The 14783-nt window shown below is 56.9% G+C and overlaps 1 protein-coding gene across 6 annotated transcripts in view; it reads right to left on the bottom strand.

Moving 5' to 3' along the window:
• Positions 1-14783, bottom strand: part of LOC133356679 (electroneutral sodium bicarbonate exchanger 1-like) — an 82990-nt gene that overhangs the window by 14611 nt on the left and 53596 nt on the right. For all 6 annotated transcript variants that reach the window (XM_061574337.1, XM_061574329.1, XM_061574349.1 and 3 more), the window contains 14 exons: positions 14517-14655; positions 13207-13367; positions 10560-10748; positions 9735-9850; positions 8792-8949; positions 8486-8573; positions 7740-7886; positions 7251-7378; positions 5935-6109; positions 5326-5459; positions 4378-4623; positions 3300-3405; positions 2275-2436; positions 1156-1269 (listed from right to left, as the gene is read on the bottom strand). In XM_061574337.1, the coding sequence (XP_061430321.1) occupies positions 1156-1269; positions 2275-2436; positions 3300-3405; positions 4378-4623; positions 5326-5459; positions 5935-6109; positions 7251-7378; positions 7740-7886; positions 8486-8573; positions 8792-8949; positions 9735-9850; positions 10560-10748; positions 13207-13367; positions 14517-14655 (2063 nt within the window). The remainder of the gene's footprint in view (positions 1-1155; positions 1270-2274; positions 2437-3299; positions 3406-4377; positions 4624-5325; positions 5460-5934; positions 6110-7250; positions 7379-7739; positions 7887-8485; positions 8574-8791; positions 8950-9734; positions 9851-10559; positions 10749-13206; positions 13368-14516; positions 14656-14783) is intronic.

Here is a 14783-nt window from a genome sequence, read left to right on the forward strand (position 1 = left end):
CAAATAAACAACATAACAAGTAAACAACAACACAACAAGTAAACAACATAACAAGTAAACAACAACATAACAAGTAAATAACATAACAAGTAAACAACAACAGAGCAAGCAAACAACAACAGCAGCAGCAATGATAACAGCAACTTGGCCCAGTGGAGGGCACGCTCGCCGCTCGATGCAGAGGGTCGCGCTTCAAATCCGGCAGGCCGCCCTGGGTAATACTGCGGGCGCACGAACCATAAAATACTACGCGCCGCCCCGCTGCGCAGCGGACGTTAAACATCCCGGGACGTCATCGAAAAGAGCAGGCCGGTGTGTGCCGGTGTCCCGGTACAAATTAATTAAACTTGAAAATTACAAATTACTCGATTTGGGATCGATTTGGGATCGAGTAATTTTACCTTGCAGATCTCGTCAAGGAGCATAAACATTCACACGAACTCCGGTCATCCTCGCAACGGCACTTGGCTGGCCATTGAACAAAGGCAGCCACCGCATTGTGCACTTTCAGATGCGCTGCTGCAGCTGTCTGGAATGCTCTTCCTTCCAATATTAGGAAGCCACTGGAGCTATGCACTTTTAAATCATCCAGATTGAAAACGAATTTCTTGAGAATAAATGTTTGTATTTGGTTTGTGATCCTTCCCCCGGACCTCCGATTAGCACGGTTGGCTACGTACGGTGCAATCCAAGTCCAACATACGTACTCGTAGCAGCAACGGCACCCCCCCCCCCCTACTCTGAAACTGCGGCAGTGTCTGAAACACAGCGGCGCCTTCGCCATAGCCCTGCGCTATAAGAATGGCGCGGATACCCAACGTACTAAGTTGTTTATAAATTATAATTACTGCTACTACTACGAGATCAACTACCACAATAACTGCCATTAGCCACTAACTGGTGGCGACATCAAAATGGCACTCACGCCAGGCCAGGCGCACTTTGAAACAAGGTTGTGAATTTCAGTTGTTGTTGTCCATTATCAATAAACTCGTGCAAAAAAATACGAATAAGAACATCGGTGGCAGTATCGACACATCCCACAAGAGCGATAAAGTATCTCACCCCTGTGTGATGTTCGTAGTGAGTGCAATGGGGAGGGGAGCAGAGGGAAGGGGAGGGGAGCGGAGTGGAGGGGAGCGGAGGGCGCCTCACCTTGAAGACGCTGGGGACCTGTAGCTTGGGAGACGGAATGCCGAGCGCGTAGTCCACGAGCACCATGGTGAGAATGGTGAGGAAGACGGCAAAGTCACTCACGATGGCTCGCACCTGGACACAGGGAGTGTGGGGGAGACGCGGTGAGGGTACAGGGGTCACGTGGAGCTCGCATGGTGAGGGTTCAGGGGTCACGCGGAGCTCGATCGGTGAGGGTTCAAGGGTCACGCGGAGCTCGCTCAGTGAGGGTTCAGAGGTCACGCGGAGCTCGCATGGTGAGGGTTCAGGGGTCACGCGGAGCTCGCTCGGTGAAGGTTCAGGGGTCACATCACTCGGCGGGGGCCTTCCGCCACTTAGTGGTGTCCGTTCGGGCCACATCTCGGAACATACTCAAGGCCATGATGTTCACCATCCCGTTTGGAAAATGACAAACGACAACAATGATTACTATTGCTGTTTAACAATATAAACTTATTTTGCCTCCTTCGAAATATATCTGTGTGCGTGCCCTATGTATTATGATGTCACTAGGGCCATAAGCTATGTGAAGCTCTCGAGGCCCCATCGAGGAACGCCTGTATATTTTTGTCATATCGGAAGGAAAATTACAATTTTGGGGAATATTTTTTCCCTATGTTGTTTATTTTTCAACCGATTATGTAAAACTTTAAACTTTGTATAATTTATATTTTTTCGTATTTAGAGGCCTCTCACAATGAGGCCTTAAGCAGTGGCTTCCTTTGCTTAAATATAAATCTTGCCCTGGGCACGCCACTGTGGCTAGGAGATGTTAACTCCCTCGCCTGGTATGTAGGAGGTCGTGGGTCCCAACACTGACGCCTGCTGCATATTTGGAGTTTGCGTCTCTCTCTCTCCCCATGATTGCGCGGATTTTTCCTCCGGGTCCTCCGGTTTTTCCCTTCACATTTAGAAACGACGCGTTCAGAGTGTTTGGCTGCTACACATTTCCGCATGATAAGCCACTTGGTTGAGCTATCATTTGTCAAAGCCAGGTCGCTACTGCAAAAGAGCTACACTGGGGGCCTTATCCGGTCAAAGTAAAAAATTGTCTTAGTTTACTGGGCCCCGAGCGGCGGGGCGCTGCTCCAGCGTACGTACCCTGGTGGGGAAGTAGCGCATGGTCTTGAAGTCCTTGAGGAAGGCCGAGAGGAAGAAGGTGCAGAAGAAGAGGATGACCGACCAGAAGAGGACGTCCGGAACATAGGGGCCCTCATGGCCGCAGGCCCGCCCCGAAAACTCGCCGTGAAACAACGAGCACTCCTGTGGCACGGCACAGGGAGGGGGAGGCCACAGTCACGGCAGGCGCCGCAGTCAGGGGCGGCAGGCTGCGGCCTGCGCTCACTGTAACCGCAGCAGTCGCGGCAATGACTCGCTGAGGTTCGAGACTCTCTTTCAGGAGGGTCCTGCCAAGTTTTCGGAGGTGATGCTGCTGCTGCTGCTGTTGTGTGCGATTCCTGACTGTAGTTTGAAGGTAGTCTGTCAGCGTTGGGATGTTTTGGCCAATACCAGTTACAGGATGTGTGTGTTTTTTTTCATTTTGGAGCAAACCAGAGAAGCCGGATAAAACCCATGCAGAACAGGGGGAGAACGTACGAACTCTACGTAGGAAGGTGCTCAGGTTGGGAATCGAACCCAGGCGCTTCACAAGTGCTACTGCTGCTCTGCCCTTCTGCCCCATGTGCCTGCACACCTCCCTCCCTCCTGATCTTTTATAACTTCATCCTCAGAGGCCGTGAGAGATGGCGTCGTGCTTGGGGGATGCGTTTCTTTCAGCAGTGGCTATCGATCATGGCCAGATGTTATTTCCCTCGTCTGGTACGCACGAGGTCGTGGGTTCGATCCCGACCCCGACACCTGCCGTATTTGGAGTGTGTGTGTCTCTCTCCCCGTGTAGTGTCCTTCCACATTTGGAATCAACGTGCGTTTAGAGCATTTGGCTGATATAAATGTCCACACGATACGCCACTTCGTCGAGCAATTATTTGTGGCCAGGTTGCTTCTGAAAAAGAGCTAAAAAGTTGAGTGGTACAATAAAACATTGTTTAGATTAGTTTTAGTATAATGACGATGACGGTGATGCTGCTGCTGCTGCTGTGAATGCGGGGCGAGGTGGCGCCACTCACGGTCACGCTGAGGTTGCCCCAGGGGATGGTGGCGGCCGTGAGGTTCTGACGGCTCCAGAGCTGCAGCGTGCCGTTCTCCGGGTTCACGGGGGCCGTGCACGAGCACCTGGCCACACAGCCGCGGGTCACCGATGATGCCCCTAACGCGTCGAGCCTCAACCTGGCTACCGTCTACAGCAGCGTTTTTCACTCATAATCAGGGGGGTGGGGGCGATGTTCGCCGATAAGACGTCATCAGTGTGAGAGCCGCCACACTTTTGAAACCATTGGGGTTTGCCAGCACAATGGTGATGGGGGGGGGGGTGTTTTCACACGTGTGTATTGTCGGGAGCCACACATCAGAGGTCGCCACTGGCCCGCGGGCCTTGCAATCAAGAACACTGCTCCACACGGACGGCGAGGGCCGGCGGGCGGGTGGGTTGTTCCTGGGGTGACCGGTTCAGAACACCACGCTCGGTCCATGGATGCGGACCAAGCACCACGTGTCACAAAGTTTTTAAATGTCCGGCGTCACGAGCCCAGCGGAGCGAACGCCGCGTCGGCTCCTCACGTGGCACGCGGCAAATCGTGGAGCGGCAGTCACCGACAGCGACATCCAGTGGCGCTCTGAGGTGCGGTTATGCCCGCCCGGGGTGAAATACGAAACCCCCCCCCACCCCGCACGACAAATAATGCGGCGTCGTCACCACTCCACTCCACCCCTCCCCACCCCACCCCACCCCACCCCACCCCACCCCACCCCACCCCACTCCACCCCACTCCACCCCACTCCACCCCACTCCACCCCACTCCACCCCACTCCACCCCACTCCACCCCACTCCACCCCACTCCACCCCACTCCACCCCACTCCACCCCACTCCACCCCACTCCACCCCACTCCACCCCACTCCACCCCACTCCACCCCACTCCACCCCACTCCACCCCACTCCACCCCACTCCACCCCACTCCACCCCACTCCACCCCACTCCACCCCACCCCACTCCACCCCACTCCACCCCACCCCACCCTACCCCACCCACTCCACCCCACTCCACCCCACTCCACCCCTCTGTGCCCTGCCTCGGCGCGGCTCACCTGTAGTTGGTGAGGTGGTCGAGGGAGTTGTGCGCGTTCACGGGGTACGTCTCGCCCAGGTGCACGAGCTTCTCCAGCGCCTCGTAGATGAAGATGATGCAGATGAGTGCGGCGAAGGCCTCCTCGGTGAAGCGCGTGATGTAGCACACGAGCGAGCTGGCGTCCGTGGCCACGAGCAGCAGGCAGTAGAAGGCCGTCCACAGGCCGATGCACGCGCGCAGCGACAGGTACGAGAGGCCGTAGTCCCTGCGCAACCCACGGGGCGGGTCGCTCGCTCAACTCGCCCGCACCGCCCGCCCGCTTACCTCCGTGCTCAGCCGCTCGCAAATCCTCTTGTCCGCTCGATCGATCGCTCGTTCACTGACTCACTCACTCACTCACAAACTTACCAACTCGTCAATCTGCCTGCTCACAACCTCGTTCGCTCAATCACAGACTCTGTGACTCTCTTGCGAGGTCACCCACCCGCTCGCTCACTCACCAGCTCACAACCCCACTCATCCACTCTCTTGCACATTCTCCCACCCTCTCGCTCGCTCACACACCAACTCGCTCACACTTCTAGACGAGGGAGAATATTCTTATCAAACATGACGGTGTGGGATCTACTGGATAAAAACCACACTGGCACACATCCATCCATGTTGGGATGGTGGTGCAGTTATCAAACGCGATGCGAGTGTGATGCAGCGCTAGTGCGGACCGAATGTGCTTTGCTAATACGGTGAACTGTGCGAGTGCGGTGCTAATGCGGTGTCAGTGTGGTGTGAGTGTGGTACAAATGCGAGTGCGGTGCGAGTGAGGGTACGAGTGAGGGTGCGAGTGAGGGGCGGTGAGAGTGAGGGTGTTAGTGCGGTGTTAGTGCGGCACTAGCGCTAGTGCGGTGTTAGGGGCGGTGCGAGTGCGGTGCGAGTGCGGTGCAGTGCTAGTGCGGTGCAGCCCTCGCACTTGCAGAACTTGTAGAGGATCTTCTCGAAGACGAGCACGGGCCCCGTGCTGCCCAGGATGGTGAGCGGCTGCCCCGCGAACAGCGAGTAGATGATGCCCGTCATGGACGCCCCCAGCAGCGACTCGATGGCGCTCTGACAACAACAACAACAGCCGGGAGTTGTGGGAAGACTTAGAGGTGTTCCCAGCACAGCAGCCGCCTCGTCAACAACAAGAGGGCGGTCAAAGGAAATCCGGGACGGGTGGCAACCCTCGACGTGTTGCAGCACGCAGCTGCGCTCACAAAAAAATAAAGATCCCCCAAATAGGAAGTAAACAGGGGCTGTCCTCTGGATAAACTCACCCCCACCATAGCAACATAGAATTTCCACCACTGGCTCTGCAGGGTTGTAAACAGGGGGGATGACCACCGACTCCTCAATGCTCACTGGAGGCGGCAATCACTTTCACCCGAGTACTTGACTCGTGCAGCGAAGATGCGACCTCGCGGAGAGGCGCTGACAAATCGTTTGCCAGCCAGGGTGGCCCACCAGGGCGGTCCCCATGGGCCGCCCCCGTGGGCCGACACGGAGGGGGGGGGGTGAGCATATTCCCTGGCGCTGGACTCACGATGCGGCCCTCGGTGGCCTCCCCGAGGAGGCCTCCGAAGGTGATGACGGGCGACATGCAGGCGCAGTAGAGGAAGAGGAAGGAGGCGAGGCACTGCAGGCTGAGTGCGTCGCGGAAGTCGCTCAGGTACCAGGGCAGCTTGCGCTTGAGGTCCAGCATGAGCCCCCCAAACAAGCTGCGGCAGAGACGGGACACCCACCTCAAGCGGAGCGTCGCTCTCGCTGGCAACGCGCAACTTCAATGGATCAACGGCCCCCGTACACTGGCGGTGGATCGATGGGCTCGGTGGGGGTCGGCATCCCGCGCGATGCCACCTCGGCCCGTCACGTGGGCCCCCCGGGTTTCTCTCAAATATAAAAAAATTAACCCGTAAAAACAAAGTTTTTCACTATAAATCCTTTATATGCGTGGCATCGGTTTTATTTTATTATTCATTTCTGTTTTTCTTGAGTAAGAGTTTCATTTTTATCACATTGGTATTTTAAATTAAATATGAAATTTTTTTTTTCATAAAAAGTGGAAAATTTGGGAATTTTTTTTCACGAAAATAAATTATCACGCACAACGAGTCTGTGTGCAAAATGTCAGCTCGATTGGATCACGGGAAGTGGGTTGAAAAACGACCGAAAGATTTGCACGGTCGTAAGCGCGCAAGCGCGCAAGCAAGTGAACTTAATATAAGGATTTAAAAAGACGTTGTGCCCGGAGACCCGGGCTCAGTTCCCAGCGAGTGAGATTGCTCCTTGGTGACCCGACTAGCCCCGTCAGGCGCGGAGCTCACAGCCCCGTGGAGAGGAGCCACGCTGCCCGGCGCTGGTGGCCCAGCGGGGGTTTAGTGGATCACACACACACACACACGCACACTCGCACGCACACTCGCAGGCACACTGGCACACACACTCGCGCACACTCGCACACACACACTCGCACGTACACGCACACACTCGCACACGCACGCACGCACTCGCACATACACGCACACACACTCGTGAAACTCCCAAACCCGCTCGGCTGCGAAGTCGCTATCTCCTGGCCCACCAGGTTGCGACGGCAGTACAGCAAGTGGGTTAATTCCCATCTGTTATTCCATCCAATAATCAGTTTCCTATCTGGATCCCGCACGTGAGTTGGTCAAACATCCTAGTGTAGGGCCACAGAGCTTGAGCCAATTGCTGACGCCGATTGTGGCCGCCTTCACGCTCCACTACGGTTTCCGCCGCCGCTGAACCATTCTCGTCTCTCTCCGCTTCTCCACGAGTGAACGGCCGCTGTGGGCGTTACCGATTTATGATCGTCTGGGATTGCGAGAGACTCACCGTCCGGTCCTAACGAGCTCGGGACCCACCCCGTGGCCGGGCTGCCCGCCGAGACCCTCCGACTCCGCTCCTCCGTTGCCGCCCTCCGCCGCGTTGCCGTTGGGGAGCGGAGGGTTCTTGCGCTTGTCCTGCACCAGCGCACGTGCCGCCCGTCAATCGCCCCGCCCCTCACTCTCGCCTCGAGATGCGGTTGCCTTCTGGCAGAGTAACGTGCACTGCTAGGCCAGTGCTGTGCAGGGACAGCTGCCATGGGGGGGTCCCCTAGGCTAAACCACAGCTGGGTATTGGAATGATTGAGGTGAGGTCTGATGTAAATCCTTATACAAATTCACATCGCAATGTTCACAACACGCTATCCTGCTACGGTGGGTAGAATTAGCACGCCCGGTATTCATTCCTTTCATCAACCATCGGCTGGGATTTGAACTCTAGTCTCACGGTCCCTGAGGGGGAGCGGCAGTGGCAGTCAGGGAGGGGGGGGGGGCTCACCTGGGAGGGCACGTTCTTGGGGGGCTCGATGCGGATGGAAGGGTCCCATTCCCCGGGGGGCAGCACCGTCACCTGGTCGAGGAACTCGTCGATGCCGGCCAGCAGGTCCTTGCGATCCTTGGCCTTGTAGGCCACGTCGTGGAACACCTGCCAGGGGTCACGGCGGGGTCAGCCTCAGCGGCGTGGGCGGCCGAGGGAACGCCGCGGCACGCGTGGCGTTCGGCGCGAGCGGCCGCCCCGCACTGACCGGCGCGGTGAGGTATGGCCGAGCGAACCCTTCGATCGACACGGCAAGCGGGGCCAAGCCACGACGCCCGGAGCAGTCGCATTGGGCTCCAAATTGTAAGCTCGTCCATTGAATCTGTTCGTCAAAAAAAGCCATTCACTCTGCCAGGATTGCAATCTAATTCACTTGGTTTCACTGAATTCCAGCCAAATGAAGTGAATCATTGAATGCGACGGGGTTTTTGTTGTTTGTTTCACTGCTCACAGGGCTGAGAGCACGAACCGCCGTGGACTGGACAAGCCAGTTAAAACCGCCGCGACCACCAAAGCACGCTCGCGCGTCTCCGCTTCACGTCGCCAACAACGACGCAAACCGAAAAGCCCCGGTGATCACTCCGACAGTCAGACAGCCCAGTCACGGTGGAGTTGGCGGATCGCGGCAAGAACAGGAGGCAAAACTCGGGATGATCCTCTCAACCGCAACGATGGACGACGCGGTGGGCGCCGGCGCCACGACGCACCTCGTCGGACATGAGCGTGGCGATGGAGCGGCCGATCTCGTGGTACTGCTGCGCCTTGCCGGAGGGGCCGAGCAGGATGAAGAGGAACCTGGGGGGCAAGGAATGGGGGGGGCGGCGACGGTGCCCCCGAGGAGATACCGCCGGGCGTTTGGTTTTCAATTGTTTTGTTTTTGCGCTCTGATGCGGTGTGACAAGCGGTGGGAGTCTCGCCGGGGCAGTGTAACGTGCGGTGTGACGTGCGGTGTAACGTGCGGTGTGACGTGCGGTGTGACGGGCATTGCGAGTCTCGGCACGGCGCTCGCTCACCGCGTCGGGATGGGCACTTCGGTGAGGCCCGTGAGCACCACGGCCGGTGAGAGGCGCACGAAGGCGATGATGGGCCGGTCCAGGAAGTCCACCTCGCCCACCAGGACGTTGGAGGCCTCGGCGCCCGGCGGGATCTTGCGCATGAAGTTCAGGTCGACCTGTCCCCGGGAGAGAAGCCCGGTTCACACACGGGCTCAGCGTGACCCACGCGGGGGTCAGCGCGACCCACGCTGCGGTCAGCGTGACCCACGCGAGGTCAGCGTGACCCACGCGAGGTCAGCGTGACCCACGCGAGGTCAGCGCGACCCACGCGGGCGTCAGCGCGACCCACGTGGCGGTCAGCGTGACCCACGCGAGGTCAGCGTGACCCACGCGAGGTCAGCGCGACCCACGCGGCGGTCAGTGTGACCCACGTGGGCGTCAGCGAGACCCACGCGGCGATCAGCGTGACCCACGCGAGGTTAGCGCGACCCACGCGAGATCAGCGCAGCGCACGCTGTTCCCGCACGCCCCGGGCGATGGCGACTCTGCCCGCAAGTCCGTCTGTCCGCCTGCCTGCAGGCCAGCTCGCCAGGAGATGGCAGCACAGCTGAGTGGAGGCATCATCTCCTCCTGCTCTGATCATCGTGGAGGGACGCGCTTGCCGTCTCTTACACGAACCCCGAACGGGCTGCGCCATTCAACGAACCGTGAAGATGATGACGTCACGGAATTATCATGCCATCAATTACTGCCGACAGCACTTTACAAAGCGTTTGTTTGCGTTATGAGTAATAGCGACCTTCTTAATTATTACGGAATTTTTCATCATGGGGGGGCGGGTGGAAATGATAATCACGACACGCGACTGCATGTGGAGTGAAACGTCGACGGGACGTCGTGCCCGGCAGCAAACGTGGCGCGGCGCAATGCATGTTGGGGGCGGTAGCACCACCAGCAGCACCTTGCTGTTCTCGCGGCTGGTGCCCGCCGGCCCTGCTGTGGAGGTAGCCGCGGTGCCGTTCTTTGGGACGCCCTCCAGCTGGGGCAGGGCCAGGTGCTGCGTTGTGGCCGGCCCCGCTAGAGAGAGGGGAGCGGAGAGAGACGAGCGGAGAGGCACGAGGGACAGTGGGGATGGGAGAGAATAAGAACAGCGGGTAAGATGCCGTCCAACAAAGACAACGATCCCCCGTATAGCCTTAACAGACTGTTCGGGCAAGTGCTGTTAGCGAGCACCTATGACGCCCGGCACGGCATACGAGGGGGTGGGTGACCAGCCCAGGACAGGTTGAGATAATCGTCACTTGTAATGGCTATAAGTGGGATTCAAACTCGGGTCGCCAGATTCGGAACACAGCGTGATAACTGCTACACTACTGCTCCCCATTACACTGACACACACACTGACTGACACATACAATACTGGCTGACACAAAAACCCCCGTATAGCTTTAACAGATTGTGAGGGGGTGGGTGGCCAGGACCACGCCCGACCGCCTTTGTCTCCCCAGTGGCGATGTTTACACACCGCACCAGGTACTCATTTGAGGCTGACCTAGGGGAGGCCCAGGACCGGTTCAGATAATCGTCACTGGTGTTGGCCGTGAGTGGGAATCGAACCCAGCGCAGCGCGCTAACAGCTACACTACACACACTGATACTGACACATAATGACACAGACACAGAATGACACTGACACACACAGACACACACTGACACAGACACACAATGACACTGACACACAATGACACAGACACACACACCGCGCCCCCCCCCCCCCCCCGCGTACCGACTTTGTCCTGCAGGTGGGGGTCCGAGTGGCGCTTGCCGATGTCAGCGAAGGAGCGCACGATGGGGATTCGGTCGCTCAGCTTCTTCTCGTTCTGGTGGTGGTGGCGCCGCAGCAGCGCCTCGCGCACCTTCTCGCGTGCCGCCTCGCCCAGCTGCGCCGTCGAGATCTGCTCGTCCAGCACGAAGTCTGCGAGCGACAGACAGGACGGGCGCTCTTCATTTCCATTTAAATGTTTACTACGCACCACACCGGCTACTCATTTAAGGCCGAGTCGGCCTAGCGGAGGAGGCCCAGGACCGGTTCAGATAATTCGTCACCGGTGTTGGTGGCCGTGAGCGGGAATCGAACCCGCGTTGCCGGGTTCGTAGTTTTTTTTTCAGTTGTTTCATTTATTAGGTGTGGCCCTGTGAGCCATTCGGCTCTTGAATCGGGTGCAACCGCAACAAGCAAAAAACTAAAACATGAACAAGAAAACATCTTAAAGTGACTATGTGCAAACAGAAAAATCCAGGAAAAAACTGCAAAGTCTTCCAGGAACAAAAAAGCACCGTACACCAACGCTGTGTGCAAAAATCCCAGTGGGATGCAAGTCAAACAACAACAACAACAACCACAAGCAAACTTAGATTAAAGCCATCATTATAACTTCGTACTACAACAAACAAACATGGCCAAACCAAAAAACTTTTCGAAATCATCAAAGTAAAGCCATAAGCAATGTAACAGTGATCATAGGAACTGTGACCGACATTTCACAATAAACTTCATTTCCGTCAAATTCTCATTGCCCCGACGACTGCTCTGTGTGTCTAGAGTTTTAGAGTCGGGAAGGGTTTTACAAATTGGGCAAGAAATGTGGGAAGCGTGCGGAGACGCAGGAGGTGGCGGAGGGGGGGGGGGGTCGGTTCCCCAAGCGAGCGCCAGCTGGAACCGGCGGCGCTCCAAGCCCGGCACGGAGGCTCCCATTTAGAATCTGTCCGCGATGGACGATCCCGTGGTGGATACAAATTTTCTAAATTGAAAACTCATTTCTTTAGAAGCGTTTTTGTGTTTAGTGTCGCCCCCCCCCCGCACCTCCGATTAGCACGGTTGGCTACGTACGCTGCGAAAGAAGTTCAACGTACAGGACGTACATACACGCGGCACCCGCTGTGTTGATTTGCAAGTGGCGACTGAAGGGCGGTGTTGGCGTAGGTGACAGGAACATGGAGACGTTCGCTCCGAATGCATTTGGCCGCTTTTTTTATCGAGCGCATGGCGTCTGTGTGCGTGCGTCTGTGCGCGTGTTGTAGGAAAGGTAAAGAAAGCAGTGCGGCCGCCGCGTGCTGTTGTGTTTGCTTGTTTGTTTTTGCGCGATTGTGCACGCATGCGCGCGCCCGCAGGTGAGCTAACATTTGAGAGACAGAGAGATAGAAAGATGGAGAAAGAGAGACTCCGCTCCCAGTTTATGTAAACTGTCAGGTACATCAACAAGGCGTTGGACAATGCTGGAGCAGCCTCTGGCTGTGATGTTCCCAGCCAAGTCCACGTGGTCTCCTGCCGCTCACACGAGCATTGGGGCACATCTCTTGTTGATAAACCCGCAGAGCCAGTGGTGGAAATTCCACATTCCTATGGCAGGGACGAGTCTCGGCAAAGAGAAAACCAATTTTGACATCCCCACAAAGCGGGAGGGATGATGATGATGATGGGTTGAACCAATGTACACTACCAGCGTCAATCTATTCAGCATGGTGTGACTGTATTCTGCGAGTGCGTGGAGGGGAGTAGAGTGAGATGAGAGGGGAGAGGTAAGAGAGTGCGTGGAGGGGAATAGAGTGAGATGACAGGGGAGAGACGGGAGAGTGCGTGGAGGGGAGTAGAGTGAGATGAGAGGGAGAGGCAGGAGAGTGCGTGGAGGGGAGTAGAGTGAGATGAGAGGGGAGAGACAGGAGAGTGCGTGGAGGGGAGTAGAGTGAGATGAGAGGGGAGAGGCAGGAGAGCGCGTGGAGGGGAGTAGAATGAGATGAAAGGGAGAGGCAGGAGAGTGCGTGGAGGGGAGTGGAGTGAGATGAGAGGGGAGAGGTAGGAGAGCGCGTGGAGGTGAGTGGAGTGAGATGAGAGGGGAGAGGTAAGAGAGTGCGTGGAGGGGAATAGAGTGAGATGAGAGGGGAGAGACGGGAGAGTGCGTGGAGGGAAGTGGAGTGAGATGAGAGGGGAGAGGTAGGAGTGTGCGTGGAGGGGAGTAGGATGAGATGAGAGGGGAGAGGTAGGAGAGTGCGTGGAGGGAGTAGGATGAGATGAGAGGGGAGAGGTAGGAGAGTGCGTGGAGGGGAGTCGAGTGAGATGAGAGGGGAGAGGCAGGAGAGTGCGTGGAGGGGAGTAGAGTGAGATGAGAAGGGAGAGGTAGGAGAGTGAGTGGAAGGGAGTAGAGTGAGATGAGAAGGGAGAGGTAGGAGAGTTCGTGGAGGGGAGTAGAGGGAGATGAGAGGGGGCGATCGTGAAATCGATCCGAGATTGGATTTGTGAGCCAGTGGAGGGAATAGAACTTCAAAACGAAACTGCTCCCCGGATTGTCACGGAGCGTGAGCGCATCGGCGTTATAAATTTGTCACAGGACGACCCGACCGGGCTCCACTCGAGCCGTGCGCCCCGCCGCCTGCACCTGCGATCTCCTCGATGGAGGTGGCGTGCATGTCGAGCATCACGGTGCCGTTGATGATGCAGCTGCGCAGCTCGAAGAGGCTGTGCAGCGACAGCGTCGCCACGTACGGCTTGCTCCAGCGCTCGCCGCCGTCCTCCACGTCCTCCTCGAACTTGAGCCACCTGCGCGACGCACCGACCCGTCACCTCCTACAAACTACAAAGGTTTTTTCCAATTTTCTTTGCTGGATTACAGGTGGCCGCGCACACCTGGAATCCAGCAGGGAGGGTTGGTGGATCGTCACACGAATGTTGTGAAACTCCCTTCGCCGTGGGCGTCCAAGAGGAGCACGTATACCTCGGCCCGCCGGGAGAAGGCGAGCGAGATAGAAACGTGGCCTCCGCCTGCGCGCTGTCTGCGTGGGATGGTGCTGCTCCTCGCACAGGCCAGTTTCTCTGGGTGCTCCGGTTTCCTCCCAGATGTTCGCGCTCACTACTCTTTGGTTCTTTCGTTAAAGTCACGTAGGTGAAAAAAAGTAAAAAGGGATATTTTTTTATTAATTATTATTCTATATATATATCTTTTTATCACTTACGTGACTTTACTGAAAGAACCAAAGAGTATGGATCCTTGCAGTCACGAAAACTGCAAATCTAGAATCACTCACTAATTGCCTGAAAACCAATGAATATTAACGGAACTACATATTTTTTTAACCAGGTTAGGGCCCACTGAGCTGTGTGGCTCTTTTTCAGAAGCGAACCGGCTGCCATAATTAGGAGCTCAATGAAGCTGGCTTATCGTCACTTGGTCATTTATAGCAGCCAAGCACTCCAAACGCGTGGCGTTGATTCTAAACGTGGAGGCATAAAACCGCAGGACCCGGAGATGTCAGGGTCCGCATCGAACCCACGACCTCCTGTATAGCAGGCGAGGTAGCTAACGTTTTGCCACGGTGGCGTGTGTAGCCACCACCACCACTACCACCACCGCCCCCCGTGGGGCCTACGCACGTGGCCTGTAATCCAGCGCTCGGTCGAGAGTTGGTGGATCACCGCACACGCGTTGCGAGTCTCCCTTCACGCGGACGTCGAACTGGGCGGCCATACCCCTGACTCGCCAGGAGAATGCGGAAGGGAAAATGTGCACTCCGCCTGTTCCATCTGCACATGTTCCACGGCGCTTGTGTCGACGCAAAAGGGGGCGATAACGATGCCACTGGTGCTGTTGCTGATTATGGTGATGTGGCGGTGATGGTGGCACTGATGACGATGAGAGTAACGATGACAATAGCCAGAGTGGAGATGGAAGTGCCGATGCCGACGCTGCACCTGGCCTTCTCCTTCCACTCCCCGCCCTCGCCCTCGCGCATGCACAGCTCGTCCATCTCGGTGAAGAGGTCGTGCGGGATGTGCTCCTCGTCGTCATCTTCCGTGCCGAGGATGAACTGCACGCGCTGCGCCGGGGTGTCTGGGGGCACGCACACGCGGGCACACGCGGGCACGCACAGGAACGCACGCACAGGAACGCACGCACAGGAACGCACGCACAGGAACGCACGCACAGGAACGCACGCACAGGAACGCACGCACAGGAAC

The sequence above is a fragment of the Lethenteron reissneri genome, chromosome 7 (assembly GCF_015708825.2).
Source record: "Lethenteron reissneri isolate LAM-NWPU_2019-01 chromosome 7, ASM1570882v1, whole genome shotgun sequence".
Taxonomy (NCBI): Eukaryota; Metazoa; Chordata; class Hyperoartia; order Petromyzontiformes; family Petromyzontidae; genus Lethenteron; species Lethenteron reissneri.